We start from the raw sequence: 21075 nt of genomic DNA on the forward strand, positions 1-21075 counted from the left end.
GGATAGATTATATAATGTTCAACCGGGTAAGCGTACCAATATCCTCAAACATTTGTAATTTTGTTTTCATGCTGGAACACTTAAAGTCCTTTCTTCCTTCCTGAAATACATACTTCCTCTTTATTGTGACCTGCAGTCATCTTGCTGGGCAGTAGTATGCCGGGGCTTGTTTCTCCTAACTGCATCTTAGTACTTATTGATCAAACTGTCTTCATGCCTTCTTCCCTTTGAGTTTCCATGACTCTTTGACAATCGCTGTTCTACCTCCAATTTCTATGACATCTACTGACTTTAGATTTCTACATATGAACAGGAGCATGCAATCCTTGTCCTTCTGTGCTTTGGCTTGTTTCTCTTAACACAATGGTCAGTTCCGTGCATGTTAACACAAATGACACACTTTATCCTATTATGGTTAAATAGTGCTCCATGTGTGTGTCCACATTTCCCCCCATTTTTTTCAGTTGGTAGACACCTATGCAATTTTATGACTTCATTATTTATTTCAACAGTATTTTATAGTTTTCAGGGTGTAATTCTTTCCATCTCTTTGGTTAGATTTATACCCAGGTGTTAAATTCTTTTAGGCAGCATTATAAATGGAATTTCTTTCTTAATTTCCTTTTGGCTTATTTATATTTACTCTTGGCATAAATAACTAAATTGAGAATTTTTCTGTTAATCCTAATACGTGTATATGGTGTATTATATATGCATATACACATATATATGAATTTGTGTGTGTGTTCCAAAATAGATTATTTTTTACTTTTCTTACCAGTTTGGATGTTTTTCCATCTTTTTATTGTGCAGTAGTACTGGATGGAGCTTTTAAGACAGTGATGACTGGCACCAGTGAGATGGGTATTGTTGTCTGGTTCCTGGTGTCTCAGGGGAAGCTTTTAGTTTCTTGCCATTGAGTACAGTGTTAACTGGATATCTTTAATTAACTCTTAGTCATTATGAATTTTTTCTTTTACTCAGAGTTCTAGAGTCCTCATCACAGAATGGTTAAGTATGTTTTTTATATAAATTTGAGATGATCATGCAGGACTCCCATACACACCTTTGTTCTATTATGTAATGCAGTTAATTAATTTGCTTAGATGGAACTACCTTATAATTTCTGGGATAAATTCTACTTGTTATGGCAAATAATACTTCCAATATTCTGTTGGCTTGAGTTTGCTCATGTTTTCTTAAGGGTACTGCATTTACATTCATAAAGAATATTGGTTTTAAATTTTATTTTCCTGTGACCTACTTACCTGTCATCAAGCTATTTGAGGCCTTATAGAATAGAGAAGAACTATTCTCTTCTATTTTTTGGAAGGGTTCATAAAGGTGGTATAAATGCTTCTTCAGCATTTGACAGAATGCTGGGGAACCCTTCTAGTCTAGTCATTTCTTTGCTGGGGTTTTGATCACCAATTCTTTTCTTGTTATAGATCTGTTGAGATTTCCTATTTGAGCTTAAGTAGTTAGGTAATTTTTGTGTTTTCTGTTTCTTCTGAGTTGTTTAATTGGCTGGCATCAGTGCTTACAGTTGTTAGCTGATTTTTCTTTTATTGCATACCATTTGTTGCCAAGATAACCCCATGTGTGTGAGTAATCTCATTAATTTTTATAACTATCCTAAGATATAAGTGGGGATAAGTGGTGTTCTATTTTATTAAATGAAAAGAATAAAATAAAAATTTTAAGTGTTAATTAAATTTTCTGGAGCTTCACATCTCAAAAACAATGGTTTTAGCACTCAGGCTAAAGTTCTCCAGATGGATAGCTCATACTCTTGGGAGGATAATATAAATGGATATGATTTAAAGGAACTTTTAAACTTTTTGTTTAAAATATAATTTTGAATGAGTTTACCAAAACAGCATCTTACAATGCCAGCCATTGCTCTTTCAGACTATTTCAAAGAAGGGGCGTATCACCAACATTGGAACATAGATTAATGCAATCCATATATCTAGAATGAAAGCATTTCTGCCATGCTCCCACCAGTGCCTCTATTTTTAGTGTGAGTGGTGAGGTCCAGCAAGAAGATATACTTACCGGTGTAGCCCAACCTGTGAGAACATCAAGGTTTATTTCTTGTGTCTTCTCATGTACAGAGCTTCTGTCACAGATGAGCCCTAACTAGACATGAGCTTTGAGTTGCCATCTGAGTTGACTTCTTATGGGGATGGTTTGTATATGTTCAAATTCACTTACTTAAATGCCATCAAGAAAATGCCAAGGGTTGGCCAAGGGTCTAAGATGCAGCCACAAAATAAGTGATAGCATAAATATGGCCCATGAGTTTTAGCTTTTTAAGAGGCGTGTGGAACAATATATGTGATAGTAAAACGAATAAGTAAAACCAAGCGAGAAAAATTTTTTCACTTGTACTAGTACTTGATGAGTAGAAGAGGAATTTAGCAGGAGAAATGAGAATATGCTGGTTTCAGAAATGCATATCCTAATGTCTTCTGTTATTTTTTTGTGCCCTGAACAAAGTGAGAACAGTGTGTTAGAGCTTTAGTACATTACTTATTGCCTGCAAACCTTTGCCACAGTGCAGCATCATGCAGGGGTAAGTGTGGACCTGCTGGATCTGCTCTGAGGACCAAGAGATGATGTGCAAAAGCGACACATTCAAGTCTGTATTAGAAACTTTTGTATAGTGGCAAGAACAATGGTACCCCCATGAAAGTATGGCCCATAGGTTTGTCAATGTCCTGTGATGCCACCATAATAATTTGTGAAGTTAGGGATGTGTAACATACTGGTCTTCTGCGTAAAAGGGTGGGAAATGAAATAGGAGACTTTATTCTTTACTGAAGAATCTGAGTCCTCACTCCTAGTTCTGATTTTTTTCTTTTTCCTTTCTATTCTTCCCAAGTGTCAAAATGACTTTTGCAATGTGTTAATGTCTATGATTTAGAAATCTAAGAATCTACAATTCTCCCAACCTTGCCTCTCTGAAGAACGAAAATAGATGGACAGAATTTTGCTGTGAGCTTTTGATTGTGTTTTTCTGATTTTTTAAATGACTCCTTTTAGAAAGTAGGATTTATATATGAAATGTACCCACTAAAAATATTCTGGAGGTGTCTAGTGTGTTTCAGGGATAAATTCGCACCCTCTAGTGATTAATTAAATGCACTAAGGTTTGGGCTTATCTCAGTGTCTCTGTAAATTTAAGAATTTACTCTCTCTCACTCGGGACTCTTGGTGTGGAGAGAATACCAAAGGAATGCTGCCTGTTTTGATGAATGAATTCAGTGCCAACCACATTTATGTGGGTCTCAATTCTGTTTTGTGCTCGCTCTACAAGCATAGCAAGATGGTCAGAAGATGGACTTATAGAGTGACCACTGCTTTTCAGATTGGTGTTTGGGGACTGTCTTTTTAGACTTGAGGTAACAAGGGCCAGATTACAGTCATGTCTAAAGTGAACCTGTTCCAACAGGCTGCCTCTTTCTTTGTACAAATTTAAAAAGAATGGTCCTCATGCAAACATTTCACATCCAGAAACAAATTTGAAAAAAAAAATTGCTGCAACATGTTGGCTGATTCCATGCCAAGTCAGCCACTGCAAACTTTCCTTCATCGACTTTTACAAAGAACATTAGAGTGTGTGGAAGGAAGTGTGTGCCTTTATCACAAACTAAACTCGTATTGCCCTGAAATCCCCCTTCCTGTTATATATTTTTTTCTTCTTCTATGGTTTGCCCTCATCTCCCTTCCCTGCCTTTATACTCCCCTCCCTCTTCTAACCATCCTTGGTGATATACTCCATTGCTCTAATGTATTCATTTTGACTTTTAGTACTGATACAATGATGGGTTCTGGAGAAATAGCTTTCTGAAGATCTATTCAGATATGCAGATTCAAACCCGCAGAAAGGTTAAAAATATTTTGAAAATATGCTTGTCAACAGTGGAAAGAAAGCTGTTTGTAGCCAGCAGGTGAGCTGGAGAGTACTACAGGGTGTGGTAGAGATAGTCATAAATTAACTGGCAAGCCAGAAACCATGTAAAAAGCCGACTATTTCACGGCACAGTGGCATGACAGCTATGGAGAAGGAGTGCCCTGGGGAATTCTTTCAGAGTTTGATTTTTTAAAATATGTTTGACATGAAAAATGTTTTAGTACAAATAAAGCCACTGGTATTAAACTTCCAGGGAGGGGGTTGTGGTGTAGAGTTGCATGAATAATGCATGACATTTAAAGAAAGAACAGCTTTAAAATGTTTGGGGAGGAGGTCTGTGTTGATGGGTGGAACGGTTATTTTTTCCCTCTATTTTTGAAACATCATTAATTCAGTATCACTTGTGTTTTTTTAAAAAAGCTCGTAAGATATCCACCAAAAGGAAAAAAAAAAAACCGTTTGACTTAGATCAAGATATTCTTTCTTCAGATAATTTAGTTTAAATATCAAGACGATCAGTAGACTTATTTAAGCATAAAGTGATAGTCATTTACTATAAAAATAATTTTGCCTAGTTATCTTTTTAAAAAAGCTCATAGAGTAGGACAGACTCAAATCAACCTCATGGAAGGGGAAAAACAAGGTCAGATATTTTGAACATTACTCCATAGGAGACCGGCACAATGTGGCGTTAGCGAGTGCATTGCGGCAGCACCCCGTTTGCAATCAGAAGCCAATTGTTACTGAACTGTGCACAGGCGCACACTGTGCTCAATGGTCTGATGAGGTATTATGGATATGACGCAAAGAGACTGTGCAGATCAGAAGCTAACAATTTGTTAAAAGTGAAAGCGACTTAACATTTACATTGGGCCAGCTGAGTAGCACTTTACATGGCAAGCAGGACGAGTCCCAAGGAACCGGGGGTACCAGGCAAGCTGCAGGTGTTCGCGCCCATGCAGACAGGAAAACAAGAGGTTCTCTTGCTTTCTGGTTGACAGCCTCAGTGCCTGGAATTCTTCCTGAAATGTCTCTTCATTATTACATTCCGTGTTCAGTGTGGAAAAGTTCATGCAAAACAGCATGATTATTATACATGTCAAAAATGTGTGGGGGAACAGCCTATTAAAATATAGCCTAGAGATAGTGCATAACACTGACTTTAAATAAGTAGCTGGGACCAGAGTGCTACTACATTAAGTCATTGATATTGTGTGATTCATCCACAAATATTAATTTTTAGTTCACTTAATGCCATTCCAATATGTCTCTCATCCCCTTCTCTTGGCTCTTTGGGGTTCGGGTCATGGCCTGTGTTCTCAGGTGACAGGACGTGTTTCAATCTCCTGTGTAGTTGTTGGCGTGGTCTTGAAACACTCACTCCCAGGTTTTCAGTGCAGACAGTCCATGCAAAATGTGTAGTTATTTAATTATCATCACTAAAAAGGATTCAGACAGTGCCTGTATGCCTGATTCTTAACTAGGCTGCCCTATTCTAGTACTGGAGGTTAAACCGAAAGACACAGATTTCTACTGTCAGTAAGGTGCCAGCATTTCACAAAGTGCCAGCAGGTAAGATTAGCCATATCAAAGAGGATGTTTTTTAAATCATGTTATTTACTTTTCATGAAATAAAGCTTAGCATTATGGTCAGTCACTAGCAAATAATCTTTTTTGGACTCTAAGACTACACTTTACCTACCAAGCTCAAACTTTGTTTCTTCTAAGAGAAAAACCTCTTTTCACAGTGTACTGAGCATCAGCCTGGCTTTAAGATTTTTTTTTGACTCTTAAAAAAATGATGTATTACAAGATTTGTAGTGGAGTGAACATGCTTGAATTGCACATTTAATTTTTTTCAACATCACATTCATGTTTTGCCAGTTTGCCTACCAGCTATCTGTTAACAAAAAGTTCCAAGGCGGCAGCACAAGCCTGTGCCCAGCTAAGCCTTTTGTTTCTGCAGATGTTTGGGCTTAGGGCAACATTGTAAAGCTCGGGCGAGCCAAGGACCATGTTTATACTTGTCTGCTGCGATTCCCCGTGCATTGTCTAAACCTGTGCGCATTGTTCTTTCCGACAGGTGATAACTACCCCGTACAGTTCATTCCATCAACAATGGCAGCTGCTGCTGCTTCTGGACTCAGCCCTTTACAGCTCCAGGTAAGTGCCAGGAGGTGAAAAGAATGTGGGAGTAGGGCCAGTGCTTTAGTGGAAACCTGCAAGCCAGCTGTATCCTAAATAATGGCCCGAATGTTAAATCATGTTTTAATCAGAGTCCAGAGAATTAACACCTTATGTACTTAGTGCACTGGAAATGGAAAAGAAAAGGGCCAGTTCCAGCTGTCTTTTAAAGGGACCCTGATGTCACAGTTTGGTACTGTGTGCTCTCTTTCAGAAGGTTAACAGTTTCACATTAAGGCTAGTCATTGAATGTGTTACCCTTTTCCATATCAGTGTTTCATCTGCCTTTCCATTATGCACAAATATACAGATTAGCTTGTCCATGGTCAGTTTTAGACCAGAGACATTGCTAGGCCTTTTCCTCCTCGTAGCTCATGGAATAAGGAGTCATTAGTCTGAGTTGCTTTGACTGTTTAGCAAAATATAGAAACACTGTTCCCGAGAGCGTAATGTGACATTGTTCTCACCAGGGCTAAAGGTCTAGGCATGAAACCCAACTTAGTTCAGGGTCCGCATCTTTTGTTTATCAAACTAATCATTTTTGGAGGCTGACCAAAAAATTATTTGCATCTTACATTCTTCATAGTAAAATGAAGTATTTTGAATAGGCCTGGGTGGCCTTTATACACTTTTAACAACCCCACTAGAGGCATAAATTGACTTTAAATATATGATTAGTTAGAAATACATGATAAGTTAAATTTCCACACAGTTCGAAGTTCCTTAAAGACAGTCTTTGTTTGATTTTATTTGAGCTTTCCTTTTGAATCTCGGGAGGAGCTTCTGGACAGATAGGGTTTTTGTGTAGCTACCGCCTGTGAGACGTGACCATAAACACAGGCCACTGCCGTAACAACGATGAAAACAAACCCCAAACACTTCAAACATTTTCAGTTGGGGCAGTAGGAAGAAATTTTGCGACACTGGAGTAGTTTCTGTGACAAGCCTCACCTTGGCAGCATAAAATTGTCCTGACAAGAGGTACCTGGGACAGGGATCTTGGCAGCAGGATGTCCTGCTGCTTCTCTTCACAGCCATTTGCCTTACACTCCCTACAGTGGGCTCCCAGGGAAGGTCTAACAGGGGTCCTCCCATGGGTGACTCTACTCTAGTTCTCCTGGCCCCACTGTGACTGTGCTGTGGGCGCTCTCTTAAGTTAGAGATGGGGGAAGTCCTCTCTGGCTGCTCCTCTGCCCAGTTTCTGTACAACAGAGACTGGGTCTAGGCCTGCGTTCCATCTTTTGATGTGGTCTATACCCTGCATTAAATTCCGTGTTGTCTCATGAGTTCTGACAATATGTTTTGTCTTTTTTTTTTTTTTTTTCTGAATATGCCATTAAACAGAAGGGTCATGTCTCCCACCCACAAACTAACCCAAGGCTAAAGGGCATAAGTGACCGTTTTGGCAGGAATTTGGACACCTTTGAACATGGTGGTGGCCACTCTTACAACCACAAACAGATTGAGGTATGAATGCTTCTGTTGGTGCTTCTTTGGGTGGGGGACTGGATGGTTCTAGCATATTCTAGCCTTTTGAAAAGTGACAAACAGCCTGAATGCTAGAGCTGATCTCTTTTTCTTCATTCCTAAGGATGCTTTTTTTTTTCCTTTTCCTTCAGAAAAAAAGGAAAACCTAACCCAAAACCCTTAAACTAGTTATGTTTTGCCATGTTTTTGTGAGTGGTTTCAAAGCTGTCTTTCCACACTCCTTCCAGTTCTTGTGTATGCTGTTGTAATGTTTAACAAATACTTAAACTTTAAAGATCATTTTCCATTTGACCTTACAGTCCCCTGTAACCTTGATCAACTATGGTTTTGACTCTATAGTTCTACAGCTGAGGGGCAGATAGATCCAGAGAGTCTTCCACAGCTGTTAAATACTCTGGATGTTGGGGTGACTACCCACAGTTGCTTAACCCTGTCTAAGCTGGTTTCCTTAGTTTTCTCTGGCTGAAGTTGGGTGCCTGGGTCTGGCTGGGCTCACAAGTTTCTTGGATGCCCTTAAAGTGTTTAACCACCCAGAAAAATGCTCTTTTGTGTTGTTGGAAATTTATACCCTCTCTGTCTGTGTCCATTTAGAAGATGACATCCTCTGCACAGGAACTCAGCCCTCCTCTCTGTAGTGCCACACTGGATCCCTCTCCTGTATCAATCATTAGCGTCCCTCTCTGGGACTGTCAGATATTGGAGAGCTGCCAGAGAGCTACTGATTTTAAAAAAGATTAATTTTCTGGGTTAGATCAAATACCAAACTTTATATTCTAACCCAGAAGAGAACCTTTACCTAATTCTCTCCTCTAAAAACACTCATTGTATCTATGCTCAGCCCTTTGGTCCTGTCAGTGTAGATACATCAGTAATCTATGACTTTAGATATGATCTCCTCTGCCACTTTTCAATCCACCTGTTTGGAAAATGATGAGGTGACTACACCTAAGCAGAAGGAGGACAAGATAAAAGGCCACCTTAAAATGTCCCAAAGACAAGCTGCAGTACTCTCTGTTACTTCCCAGTGATGGGCGCAGGAGGACTGGGTTTTCCACTCTGCCATGACTAGACTCAGATGGGCACAACACCTGCTGTCTTCTACACAGCCAGAAGAGAGTTCTTTCAAAGGCCTTCTGTTGGCTATAGAAATGCACCATGTCTTTGAGCAATGTGAAAATCAGCTTGATCCAGAAAACTAAAGAGAGGTGTGTAGAGATTGGGGCATCTGTGTGACGGTAGGTAGCAGGGTGACACACTCAAGACACACAGCACAAGTGTGTAAGTGCCTAGGAGATTGGGAAAGCAGGTGACCTTGGCTCACTCTTTGTCTTTCAAAGGTCCTCTCTAGGGATATTGCGCTCTGAGCTTCCTCCTTCCTTTAGCTAGGTTTCCACCAAATCTCTCACGTTACCCCATACTTCACCTCCTGATATCCCCCCTCACAGGCACAAATGTTGTTGTGTCGGATCTGGCTTCTGTAACCCCTGGTGTCATACACAGGGGTACCATAGCTTTCCAGAGTCACAAAGGTGCTGACTGAGAAGCTAGGGAGATGTCACATGTCTATCACTTTAATTGGGCCAGATAGCAAACCCATTCAATGCAAGAGCTTTTTTATAGCTTTGTAGTTTAAGTGTATCTGGTCTGAGAGTATCCTGAGATTTTATTTGTACTATGTTCTCTTGCCTCCATTAAAAATTTTATTTACTTAATTTAAAAATTTCATGATAAGTTGGTTGGTGGTGGTACACACATTTAATGTCAGTGCTCTAGAGGCAGAGGCAGGTGGATCTCCCTGAGTTTGAGGCCAGCCTGGTCTACAAAGCTAGTTCCAGGACAGCTAGGACTACTCAGAAAAACCCTGTCTTGAAAAAAGAAAGTTAACTTATTGTAATGAACTCACAAATAAAAACATCACCTAGCTGGCTTAAGGAAGCCACTCCCAAACTCCCTGAGTCTCAGCGAACTTCACACAGTTACTTTGGTCATTTAAGCTTTAACTAGGGTTTTACACTTTCACTGTAACCTAAGAGTTTATGCACTTATCCACCACAAATAAATAATAAATAAATAAATAAATAAATAAATACAACAGAGCTGAAATAAAAAGAACTAGTTTATATCCTCTTTCATAGCTCCTGTATCCTTTTGCCTGCATTCTGTCTTTTCCTGGTTACCCAATATTACCTTCTCTTGGTTTCCTTTCTAAATGTTATACTGTATCCACATTTATAATTGTCTGTGTATAGAGGTGTATACCTCGTAGATTAAATCTGATTCTGAGAAAGGATATGTGGTTTTTACCTTTCCATCAAAAATATTATTTTCCTGCGTGTCCACAAACCTTGATGTTTATTTCTGTGCTGCCCTGGCTGCACTTGTGTGAGAGGCAGGTTTCCCAGGCTTCCTGGCTTGAGCATGGTGTATTTATCAGGATATCTTTAAACGCCACAGCAGAGACCTATATCTAAACTGCTGGGCAGTACTGTTTAGAACAATATTAGACTATTTAGAGGAAAAACTTAATAACTTGCTCTATTACTGTTAAATCACCACCTCTGTAAGCTGGGATTCTCTTACTCTCTCTGATAAGCTAAAATGTCATGGTTCTGTCAATCACTGGGGTCGTGATAAGCTGTGACAGTGCCTGGCTCTCTGGGAGGAGCTCGCTAACATACTGGCCCTCAGCCGACACACGCGCTGGACTCGCTTTCTCTACCCCTTGACTTTCCTTCAGAAGCTGTCATTTCAAATGTCAGTAAGTCTGCACTTCAGCAGCACTAGCTACACCCTAAAGTCTGAAAGTTTGCATCCAGTGGAGAAAGGCATAAAAAACTGAATGACCTTCTGACATTAGAATATTCCAGTGTGTCTTAAATTAAGGAAGACACCGAAAGCTTTTCTGATCTAAGGCCCGGTTGTCTCTGCCTCAGGGGCACAATATCAGGAGAGAGGAGGCCAAAGGTGCTATCTTTAGTTAAACAGTTCAGCAGATGGAGGGATGAATGCTCATCTATCTGAAGGCTGGGGGCTTGAATCATTAATTTTGATAATGTATTTAACCCTGGGAACAATCGGAAACTGTAACTCTAAGGTTACAACGCTTTTGACCTTTCCAGAACAGAGGGCACATTCCACGGTAAACAATATATTATATTGCTACTTACTCCGGGGCTCTCACCGTATACATTTCTGGACCACTTGCCATTTGCTTTCCGTAGCTGTGTTAGCACTGGTCCTTAAGTAAGTCAAAAAGAACGTTGAGAAAAGGGGACTAGAATAATGAGGCGGTCATGTAAACATGGCCTTTCAATAGTCACGATCTTAGATTCCGTCTGAAGAAAATACTGTCTCAGAACCTGACTTCTGGGTTATAGTTTTCATTTAAAAGTGTTTTCAGTGTATTGATTCATTTCATTTAGTTACTATCATTATGATAGATCCTAGGGTAATTTTGCTTTGTTTTGTGTTTAATTGGGAGCAATGTTGTCTCGTAGTTTCAGCTTATATTAAACACAATCTGGTCCCATGTACAAAAGGTACACCTGCCTCTTGCCGTCTTAGTAAATGACGCGTGCTTCTCTTCAGCGAATCCAGCAGTTAAACACCACACAGCTTAAGAATTTCTAATTAAAATATCTCCACATGTCAGCATATTGGTAATGTATTATTTTAATCCATTTATTTTGTTTATGAAACAGTGACATATGTTTAGATTGTGAAATATATGATCCTTAAAAATCATTTTATTGAAGGAAATTAATTCCTACAGTACTGTGTGGGTAATGTGTTCACTCACCCAGTCAGTCACTGGCAGTGCTGCCAGTCTTAATGTCGAGTCGGCTCCCAGTTTCGGCATGAGCAGTCTTGAAACCTCACAGTTCTTTTTCTTTTCATTTTTTTCTTCCTTTTTTCTCACTTATGAATTTAAACCTGCTCTTCCACACACATTGCTGCATATATCTGTTACCCCTTTAAAAATACAGTAAATGGTGGGAGTGAATATTTATATAAAAGATTCTGAAGAGCAATGAAAATTAAAACCAGCTAGCTACCTTTTCAAAGTTAGACAGTAATTTGTTTGTCAGTGGAGAGATGCTTGGGTCAGCCCTGAGATAAAGTGACTGTCAGCAGTTATTCCTCCAAGACAAGTAATTTCCCTCAATGCATTGCTGACAGATTGCTCACTTCTCTGAATCACCAGAGGAAACAAACTTAATATTGTCACGGGCAGTTTCTGTCTTCATTAGCCCCCAAGAAGGATTTTCCAGCATTCCAAGGCCACCAAGCTTTAGTTGGAACATATTTTAACAAACTGATTCTTATAGTGGTAGCATAGGTAGTAGCCTAAATGGAGTAATTGGGTGTGGGAATTCAAAAAAATATCAATAGAATTAGGTTTTCACGTTTGTTGGTTACTCTGAGTGCCTTAGGGGGAAAGTCTTGCCAAGTTTACAAAGATGGAAGAGTACATTGAAGGTTTTTCTAAAATGAAAAGGAACACATTTGTTATTTAAACAACATTGTCAAATTCAGTGTTTCAAGTGGAAAGAGAAGCAGTGTCCATTGGTGTGGGAGAGTCTCCATTGCTAATTTAGCTCCAGCTTCATCTGTTGACTGCTGTGTTTAGGGGCTCTCTGGCTGCTGGGACTCTGTCTTCTTTTTGGCAATTGTAAACCAGCCTCATCATGGGGATGGGAACAGTAGGGCAAGTTAACTTTGCTGAATGGGCTTGAAAGCTAAGACAGAATTATCAGAGAGAGGCAGTACTACCCAGCTAGTGGAGAGAATGGGAATTGTTGACTCAGTTTGTCTTGAAGATATCAACCAAGGAGCTGCGCTTTGAGGAGCAATACTTGCCTCTTAATCAGCCTACACTCGCCCTCTCAGCTTCTTTTCTTGACTTTCAGGGGGCACGAAAACTTGAGAGAACCATAGCAGCTGGATCCAATGTGCCCTGAGTTAACAGAATCATACCCTGAGCTCCAGTTCCTACCATGTCTTATTTGCTGTTTACCCAGCACTGTTTCCAAAATGCTTTCTTTTGACAGCCTTTAAATAGTGAGAAAAGCATAATATATATTCTCACGGTTGCCATGAATAGCATACAGGATCATGAAGTAACTACATACTTCCCCAAATGCTGGCAATGAAATAAAATCTTTCCGACATACTAAGTGCCTTAGAGTCATCTAACAGACAGGACTGCCGGGCACTGAACTCAGATTTGAGCTTTCTTTTCTTTCTTTTTGATGTGAAATCCATTACATATCCTGGCATTACATTTAATAAAACAAACAAGTGAATGAATGAATGAATGAATGAATGGATGAATGAATTTTGTATTTGGTGGCATCAGGTCTAATCTTTAAAGCCGTTCTAAAAAGGTTTGGTCTTTTGCTCTATCTGTAGGGAACATGTAAACAAAGCCTTCATTTCCAGATGACTCTTGAAGAAAACATGCATGTTCTTGGAGAATCCTGATGGAGGCTGGAGGAATACAAATAAGATCAAGGAAGCTGCTAGATACAGAGGCATTCTCCAGTCCTTGGGAATCTGACTAGTTACTGTGGTTGGCAAAGTAGAAATTTGTACTCTTCCCAGCGAAGAGTAATCAAACATTGAGTGAAAGTTTTCTTTTGGATTATTGATTTTTATTTATTTTTAAGAAAGTGCCTGAAGTTGAGAAAGTTGGCTCTTCTCTCAGAGATTCTTTACCTTTTGTTGTTATTTGGTTCTTGGGGTATTGAACTATGCCCTCAGAGATAGTTAGTAGAAGTCAGTACACTGAAAATGTAAAACCTGTGCAACCTTTCTCTACTAATGTGAGGACCCCCCTACCCCTGCAAGGAGTCACCCAGCTCCAGCCCCACCAGTCACTCCGCAATCAAGAAACTCTGCTATGCAAAACATTGTCAGCCCTTACTTTTTTGGTGGCTTTTACAATCCATGATTTCAACCATCCATGGGGAGAAAATGCTTTGAAAACTGCATCTCTAATGAATGTGTACAGGTTACACATAATACAATGGAGCAAGTGTTTGCATAGCATTTATATTGCATTAGGTATCCTACGAGATTTAGGGATAAGCTGAAGAACATAGAAAGATGAGCATTCAGAGATTTGGGTATCAAAGGGGTGAGAACAAATCCCCACCGATACGGAGGTCCTTGCATGTAAGCAGACAGTGACAGATCTTCCATAATAGCTTTGCTATCATTGTTACACCAAATAAGCCTTGAGCATCTTGGATTGGTAGTATCTACATATGTCTATACTGGAATTAGAGACACAGTATGACTGACAGTGGGTCAGAACATTAGAAAGTAAGACGTTCTGTGGCAGAAGAGGCCAATGACAGGACAAGTACAGTCAATAGTTGGGAAATTTGTACTGGAAAATAGAGTCACAAGCTTATCTATCAGGCGACATGAGACTGATCCAGATCAACACATTTCTTAGTGGTATTTCAATAAGTGAAGAAGACTGAGAAGCTGGAGGGATGCAGAAATTTCCCTCCTAGACATAACCCAAGTGCACTGCAAAACTTCTTTCTCCCTGAGGGCTGGCATGTTTTTTTGGTTTTTTTATTTTATTCTTTTTAAGTTAAAATTTCCGTCTCCTCCCCATTTCCCATTTCCCTCCCCCTCCTCCCACACATCGCCCCCTCTCCCCACTCCTCTCCCCCTCCCCCCACTCCATTCCCCCTCCCTCTTGATACTGAAGAGCAGTCCAAATTCCCTGCCCTGCGGGAAGTCCAAGGTCCCCCCACTTCTATCTAGGTCCAGGAAGGTGAGCATCCAAACAGGCTAGGCTCCCACAAAGCCAGTTCATGTATTAGGATCGAAACCTAGTGCCATTGTCCTTGGCTTCTCATCAGCCTTCATTGTCCGCCATGTTCAGAGAGTCCGGTTTCATCCCATGCTTATTCAGTCCCAGTTCAGCTGGCCTTGGTGAGCTCCCAATAGATCAGTTCCACTGTCACAGTGGGTGGGTGCACCCCTCGTGGTCCTGACTTCCTTGCTCATGTTCTCCCTCCTTCTGCTCCTCATTTGGACCTTAAGAGCTCAGTCCGTTGCTCCAAATTGGGTCTCTGTCTCTATCTTGATCCATCACCAGATGAAGGTTCTAAGGTGATATGTAAGATATTCATCAGTATAGGATAGGGTCATTTCAGGTTCCCTCTCCTCAGTTGCCCTAGGTACTAGCTGGGGACATCTCCCTGGACACCTGCGAGCCCCTCTAGAGTCAAGTCTCTTGCCAACCCTAAGATGGCTCCCTTAGTTAGGATATATACTTCCCTGCTCCCGTATCCACCCTTCCTATATCCCAACCATCCTATTCCCCCAAGTTCCCCCCCATCCTCCCCTTCTCACGTTTATCACCCCATTTCCCCTTAGCCCCATGCCACCTCACCGCAAGTTCCCAGCTTTTGCCTGGCAATCTTGTCTCCTTCCCCTATCCAGGCGGATGACTATACGTTTTTCTTTGGGTTCACCTTATTTAGCTTCTCTAGGATCACAAATTATATGCTCAATGTTCTTTATTTATGGCTAGAAACCAATTATGAGTGAGTACATCCCATGTTCATCCTTTTGGGTCTGGGATACCTCACTCAGGATAGTGTTTTCTATTTCCATCCATTTACATGCAAAATTCACGATGTCATTGTTTTTTACCACTGAGTAGTACTCTAATATGTATATATTCCACACTTTCTTCATCCATTCTTCCATTGAAGGGCATCTAGGTTGTTTCCAGGTTCTGGCTATTACAAACAGTGCTGCTATGAACATAGTTGAACAAATGCTTTTGTCATATGATAGGGCATCTCTTGGGTATATTCCCAAGAGTGATATTACTGGATCTTGGGGTAAGCTGATCCCAAATTTCCTGAGAAATCGCCACACTGATCTCCAAAGTGGTTGCACAAGTTTGCATTCCCACCAGCAATGGATGAGTGTGCCCCTTTCTCCACAACCTCTCCAGCAAAGGCTATTATTGGTGTTTTTGATTTTAGCCATTCTGACAGGTGTAATATCGTATCTCCACTCTCTCCATACCTCTTCAATATAGTGCTTGAAGTTCTAGCAATGGCATGTTTTGGTTAATCTCCCCGATCTACCTGTCTGCTTTACTCTGGGAATTTTATATGCTACTTGTCTGCAGCTGTGTAAGAATCCATCCAATTGTTATTTCCGGGAAGTTTTGTAACAGTTCACCTCTACATAATTGTTTGAAACCATCTCAGTTTATTTTGGCTAGTCTAGATTATAAGACTTGTGATAATGAGTTATATAATTTTATATGATAGATCGATGGGTTGATGGACATAACTTAATGTTACTAACACAGTATTCATTTTCAGTTCATTGTAAACATCTACTCTGTGCTACATGCTATTTTATACATGTATAAAAATAACCATTGTATGTTCAAATCTTCATAATTGGTGGCGGTAGTAGTTATTACATCAAAATTTTGAGAGGAGTAAGTGCTCTCTTCCCCAAGTCTTATAAACAGACACAATTCCATTATATCAATAAGCAATTAATGCAGATATATCTAAAAAATTGCCTTGTTTACTATACTAAAAGGAATGCAAACTGAGTAGAACTAAATATATTTTCTATGATTTCATCTTCTTCATCCGTTGGTCAGGTGTATATTTAAGCTAGCAATCACAGTCACTAGCATTGGAGGCCCATCCTGCCTACACCGTCAGCGGTGCTGAGCTTGGAAACAGCATCCAGATACCAGGTGGATGCCAGGAAGCCCCTGCCTTCACTGAGCTTGCATTCTGCTGGGACAAAGAGAAGATGGAGGAAATCATAGGACCCAGCTATCACTCACTGTGGCAGAAATATCCTTGTCCACCTATCTGCCCATCCAGGCATGGGCAGATGGTTACAAATCAAGGCCCATTTGGGTGCTCTGTCCTCAGTTTGCTTTTCTCTGATCCTTAAAACTGCAAGTTTTATACTAGCCAGCCAGTTCTGCTGAGAGCAGCCACAGCTCTCTGGGCACAGTATGTGCTTAGCTTTCAATAAGGAGGTGTTAATTTTTACTTCGACAGCATATAAATCTATAAGAGTGATATGAATATGGTCATTAGCTTTTACAGGGGATACTTTTTCCTTAGAGCCAATAGTATGAATGAGGCCATTCTTGGCAGAGGATCTCTATATCTGGTATATTAAATAAATGATACAAGGGAAACCTGAATTCCTTTCTGATACAAAGTAAACAAAGGCTAGCTATGGACACCATTAAATAGAGCTAGGTGTGATGATGTATGTACATAAAAACATCAGACTGAAACCCATCACTCACATGCTAACTGTGCACTGACAGAATATTGTGATACTATGCATGTGTGCAGGTGTGTACACGAATATACTTACATAGTACCTAGTTTCTGACTTAAAAAGCAATTTATATTTAGCCTATGTAAGAAATGTTTTTAACGTTAACACCATATGTTTAAAGAAGAAATGAAAACTCGGGTGAATTAAGTGACTTGGACCAGGTTCCTTACCTAGTGACAAGGTGGGACTCTAGTAGGTGATGGAGTGTATTTTAGAATTTATTTCTCAGCGAGGCTTCTTTGCTTTAGATTCAGATGACTGGTGGTGACACAGTAGGAAGCCCCACACTACAGGATGCACAACCATTTAGGAACTCCTTACACAATGTATTCCTCTCTTATGGTAGCCTGTAAGGGAATGGAAGGTGATTTCATTACATCATAAAGGGGAAAAAATTTCAAAGTCAGTGTGGTCTTCTCCACACCCCCAAGAAGTTTATAGCCTTCCTCAAATTTCCAGCTGTCCAGAAGAAACTTCCAGCTGAACAGAACTGAGGAACCGAGAAGGGCCGTGATGAGACATCTCACTCCTTAGCTTCCTTTTGTCGGAGGAAACGCTTTGCATGCTTTACTATGTGCAGTTCTATCCTTTGGAGAGCCTGGGGCTGTCTTACAGTTTGAGAGTTTTGATGAGTCTCCTGAAGGAGCTGGGGACTGTGTCCTTGGCCATCCCTCCCTCGCGCAGCCCTCAGATTGTGTTCAGCAGGTTGCTCGCCAGCAGAGGAAGCAGATGTTTGACCATACTGGAGTGAGCGCCTGCTGCATGAGGAGCTGAGCATGCCTCCTGACATCTGGCTGTGGCTGGGTCGCCATGCCTGCCTGGGGCCAGGTGGCCTCAGGAGCCAGGGCAAGAGAGCACTGAGCCTTCGCTGCTCTTCAAGCGATTAGTGCACTGGAGCAGCGATAATGCTGAATTATCGCTTGGGTGCCTCTTTCCCGGGAAGCTCGGGACAATAGGAGAGTCAGGAAGGAGCGCTCACAGTAAAGTCGTGTTCCGAGAGACAGGACTGATTATGGAGTATTAAAGAGCTTTACTTTAAACGATTTAATTTACAAATAGATCCAGACAGTGTATGAAACTTCCAAAACCATTAGTGAAGCAGCTGAAGAGTTTTCTAATTTAAAGTGGCCGGGACAGAAGCGCCGGTTCAGCAAGCTCCATTTTTAGAGTTTGGGCAACTTGTCCAGTTGACGCTGTAGACGACAGGGTGTCTGACACAAGGAAAAAATATGCTGATACTTGTGGTACTGGGGAAATTTCTCTAACTTGAGGGAAAGTAGACTTGGTAGGTAAGAAGCCAGTTGGCTCGCATGGAGCTTTGACTTCATCCACGTGAAGTCTGCATTGGCTCCCGAATGCCGAAAGCATCTGTTACGCCAATTTCCTTTACGATATGTGTTAGTTAGGTAAGCACAATGGATGTGGAAATGGGGAGTTTGAAATGTGTTTTCTATGAACAGTTGTCACATTATGTTGCCTTGCCTCTTACAATTTTTTGCCCGTAAGACCTCTGTGCTCTAGAGCCTTCTTATAACAGATCACCACATCTGTGCCCCCAGGAATGTGTTGGGGAGGAACATTGTGTTGCTCTCGGTTAACCGCTCCCTTTCTAAGTGATTTGTATTTAATTAACACTGGTGAGAGGCTGGGGAAAGTGAGGGAGCTCCATTTTCCAAATCTCACTCTGCTCAACTGGGAAAGAAATTTTAAAAAAGAAAGTCCTCTTTTCTGAATTTCTCTCTAACTAAGCTGTTTTGCAACGGGCCATTTAATACTCAAAGGGACAAAGGTATTGCTTCACTCACTGAATTGTATTAAGCTCTTTCTCTGAGGCCCCATTTCAAAACTCAGTAGGAAAAGTGCTTTAGCATGGCATCCCCAATGGATTATCACTTGATCTGCTTGAAGAGAAATGCAAATAAATAAGAAATCAAACTTTAAAATAAAAGGAGAAATGCTGCCTATGGCATTCTTCCTGCTTCCAGTCTCAGCAGCTCAGCTCCACACCACAGAACAAGAAGACACCCTCCTGGAGGGGGTGCTGGCCACCTGCTTAAGACATCTTCCTTACATACAGGATGTGCTGGCTTCACACTCTAGGAACTGTCCCCACACAGTGTATAGTTGTGGCATTGGCTCAGACCTAGCACCAGAGCTCACAATAGAGACACTTTATTCAGGTAGTGGAGGCCTCCATGTGACTCCTTGGACGTAGGTGCCTCAGTTTTCCATTCATTTACCAGTGGTCTTCAAAAAACAACATTTAGGAGTTGCAGAACAAAATGGACCTCTAGAATTTCCCTCTATGAAGCCACAACCTACTAGTTCTGCGCCTCCATCTGCTGGGCTTTCCTGCCCTCTCTAGGAGACCTGAAGGTCACTGTATATCAGGTCAGGGCGAGTGACTCAAACTGCAGCATGTCACATTTTGTCTAGCAGCTGGTTTGCTCTCTCAAGAAAGAAAGAAAGAAAAAGAAAGAGAAAAAAGAAAGACAAGCCACGAAAGTGTGCGATGCACGCTATGTCCTGCATGTGGAGCTCAGAGGAAAGTTCTGAGAGTTCTTTCCTTTGTATTCCCACTGTGGCTCTTAAAGATTGATCCAACCCCTATTGCCAGGTTTGCGCAGCCACTGCTGTATCCCTGGGCCATCTTGCCAGTCCTAGCTCGCTCTCTTCTCAAGCTTTCTGATCTATGACTTAGTGAGTAGCTCGGAGGTTTTGTGAAAGCAGCACCTCCTAGTTCCACACGATCCTTGATGGAACCAAGTGTCTACTGACTAACTTCCTCTAAACCCCGTTCTCCTCACCTGTGAAATGGGACTCCCATCTCCTACTGGGTGGTCATGAGAATTAAAGAAAACCATAGGAGCGCAAGGTCTGATACATGGTTGGATGCTCACTATTCTTTACCTCTGGATCTTTGTACTTATATTGTAATCCATTTATTCATTTAACAAACATTTTTAAATCATGTCCAATGTCATTAAGTTAAACAAGCAGGCTAAGCAATTTCCTGCCTTCTTATAGTCCAGGTGGGAAATCAAGCAATGAGCGGAAGTGCAGAGTGATGGGGGCAGATAGCACAGGGTGTTCACTTGTTATGGGTGTTTGCCCACTTACAAAACTGTTTGAATCTAGGCACTGAAAAATATTTTCAGGTCATATCTGTATCTGATGCTTCTGACTTCAAAAATCATAAAGTTCCAACACGGTGCATTCTAGTAGAAATCACAGCCCATTGGCAATTAAAGTACATTTTTAAAAAAAATTTCCTACTGATTAAAGTTTTAAGAAAAAACAAAGATGCAGAAAGAAAAAATTCACAAGTCATCAGTAAAGATTGTTAAAGCCACAGATTTCCGTAGCTGGAAAGATAGAAAGACCTTGAGTAGTCTCAAATGCCAAGCCCTACTTCTAGCCTGTTACTTGAACTTGAGAAAATTAACGTTCCCAATCCCCAAATGCTTCTGTTAAGTGGCTTTAGGGATGATGCTGGTGGGGATAAGAAAATTCCTGTAGAAAGTTCTTTGTACACTGCCAAGTGCTATATGAATCTTTTGATTTTTTGGTTGAAGAAATTGAGGTTCAAAAAGCTAGACTAGCTTACCTAAAGCTGCTGTGTTTATCAGGGGTGAAGGTACAGAGAAGTGCAGGTACCAATGCAAAGAGCAAACCCCATTGCTTCATATAAGCAAGTGTTGGCTGAATTGAGAAAGACAACCAAGAAGACAGTATATCTTATGTTGTTACCTATTTGGAGTGATATAGCTCCTAGGTGTGTGTGTGTGTGTGTGTGTGTGTGTGTGTGTGTGTCTGTGTCTGTGTGTGCATGCTTGCATGCTGTGGGGGAGAGTTTGCATTTGGTTGTACCGATCTAATTGTTTATCCATTAAAAATACCAAAATAAGACTCCGCTATAGTGCTGGTAGTCTTAATAAATGATTATTTAGTTCGCTTACACATTAATTTTCTAAATGTTTATTAAATGTCTACTACATAGTAAGCACCTTTTTCTGTTTGGGATATAGTAAGATCAATAAAACTCAACCTGTGCCCTCTGAGGGCTCATGACCTAGCAAGCAATATAATGATTGTTAAAATAGATATGTTCCCAG

At 40.7% G+C, this 21075-nt stretch overlaps 1 protein-coding gene across 6 annotated transcripts in view; it reads left to right on the plus strand.

Moving 5' to 3' along the window:
* Sox6 (SRY-box transcription factor 6) overlaps positions 1–21075 on the plus strand; it is a 557476-nt gene that overhangs the window by 439573 nt on the left and 96828 nt on the right. For 5 of the 6 annotated variants that reach the window (XM_057777769.1, XM_057777768.1, XM_057777771.1 and 2 more), the window contains one exon: positions 6003–6082. In XM_057777769.1, the coding sequence (XP_057633752.1) occupies positions 6003–6082 (80 nt within the window). Of the gene's footprint in view, positions 1–6002; positions 6083–7447; positions 7571–21075 lie in introns of all 6 variants that reach the window. The other variant, XM_057777773.1, reaches the window with a different exon arrangement.

The sequence above is a fragment of the Chionomys nivalis genome, chromosome 8 (assembly GCF_950005125.1).
Source record: "Chionomys nivalis chromosome 8, mChiNiv1.1, whole genome shotgun sequence".
In the NCBI taxonomy this organism is placed as follows: domain Eukaryota; kingdom Metazoa; phylum Chordata; class Mammalia; order Rodentia; family Cricetidae; genus Chionomys; species Chionomys nivalis.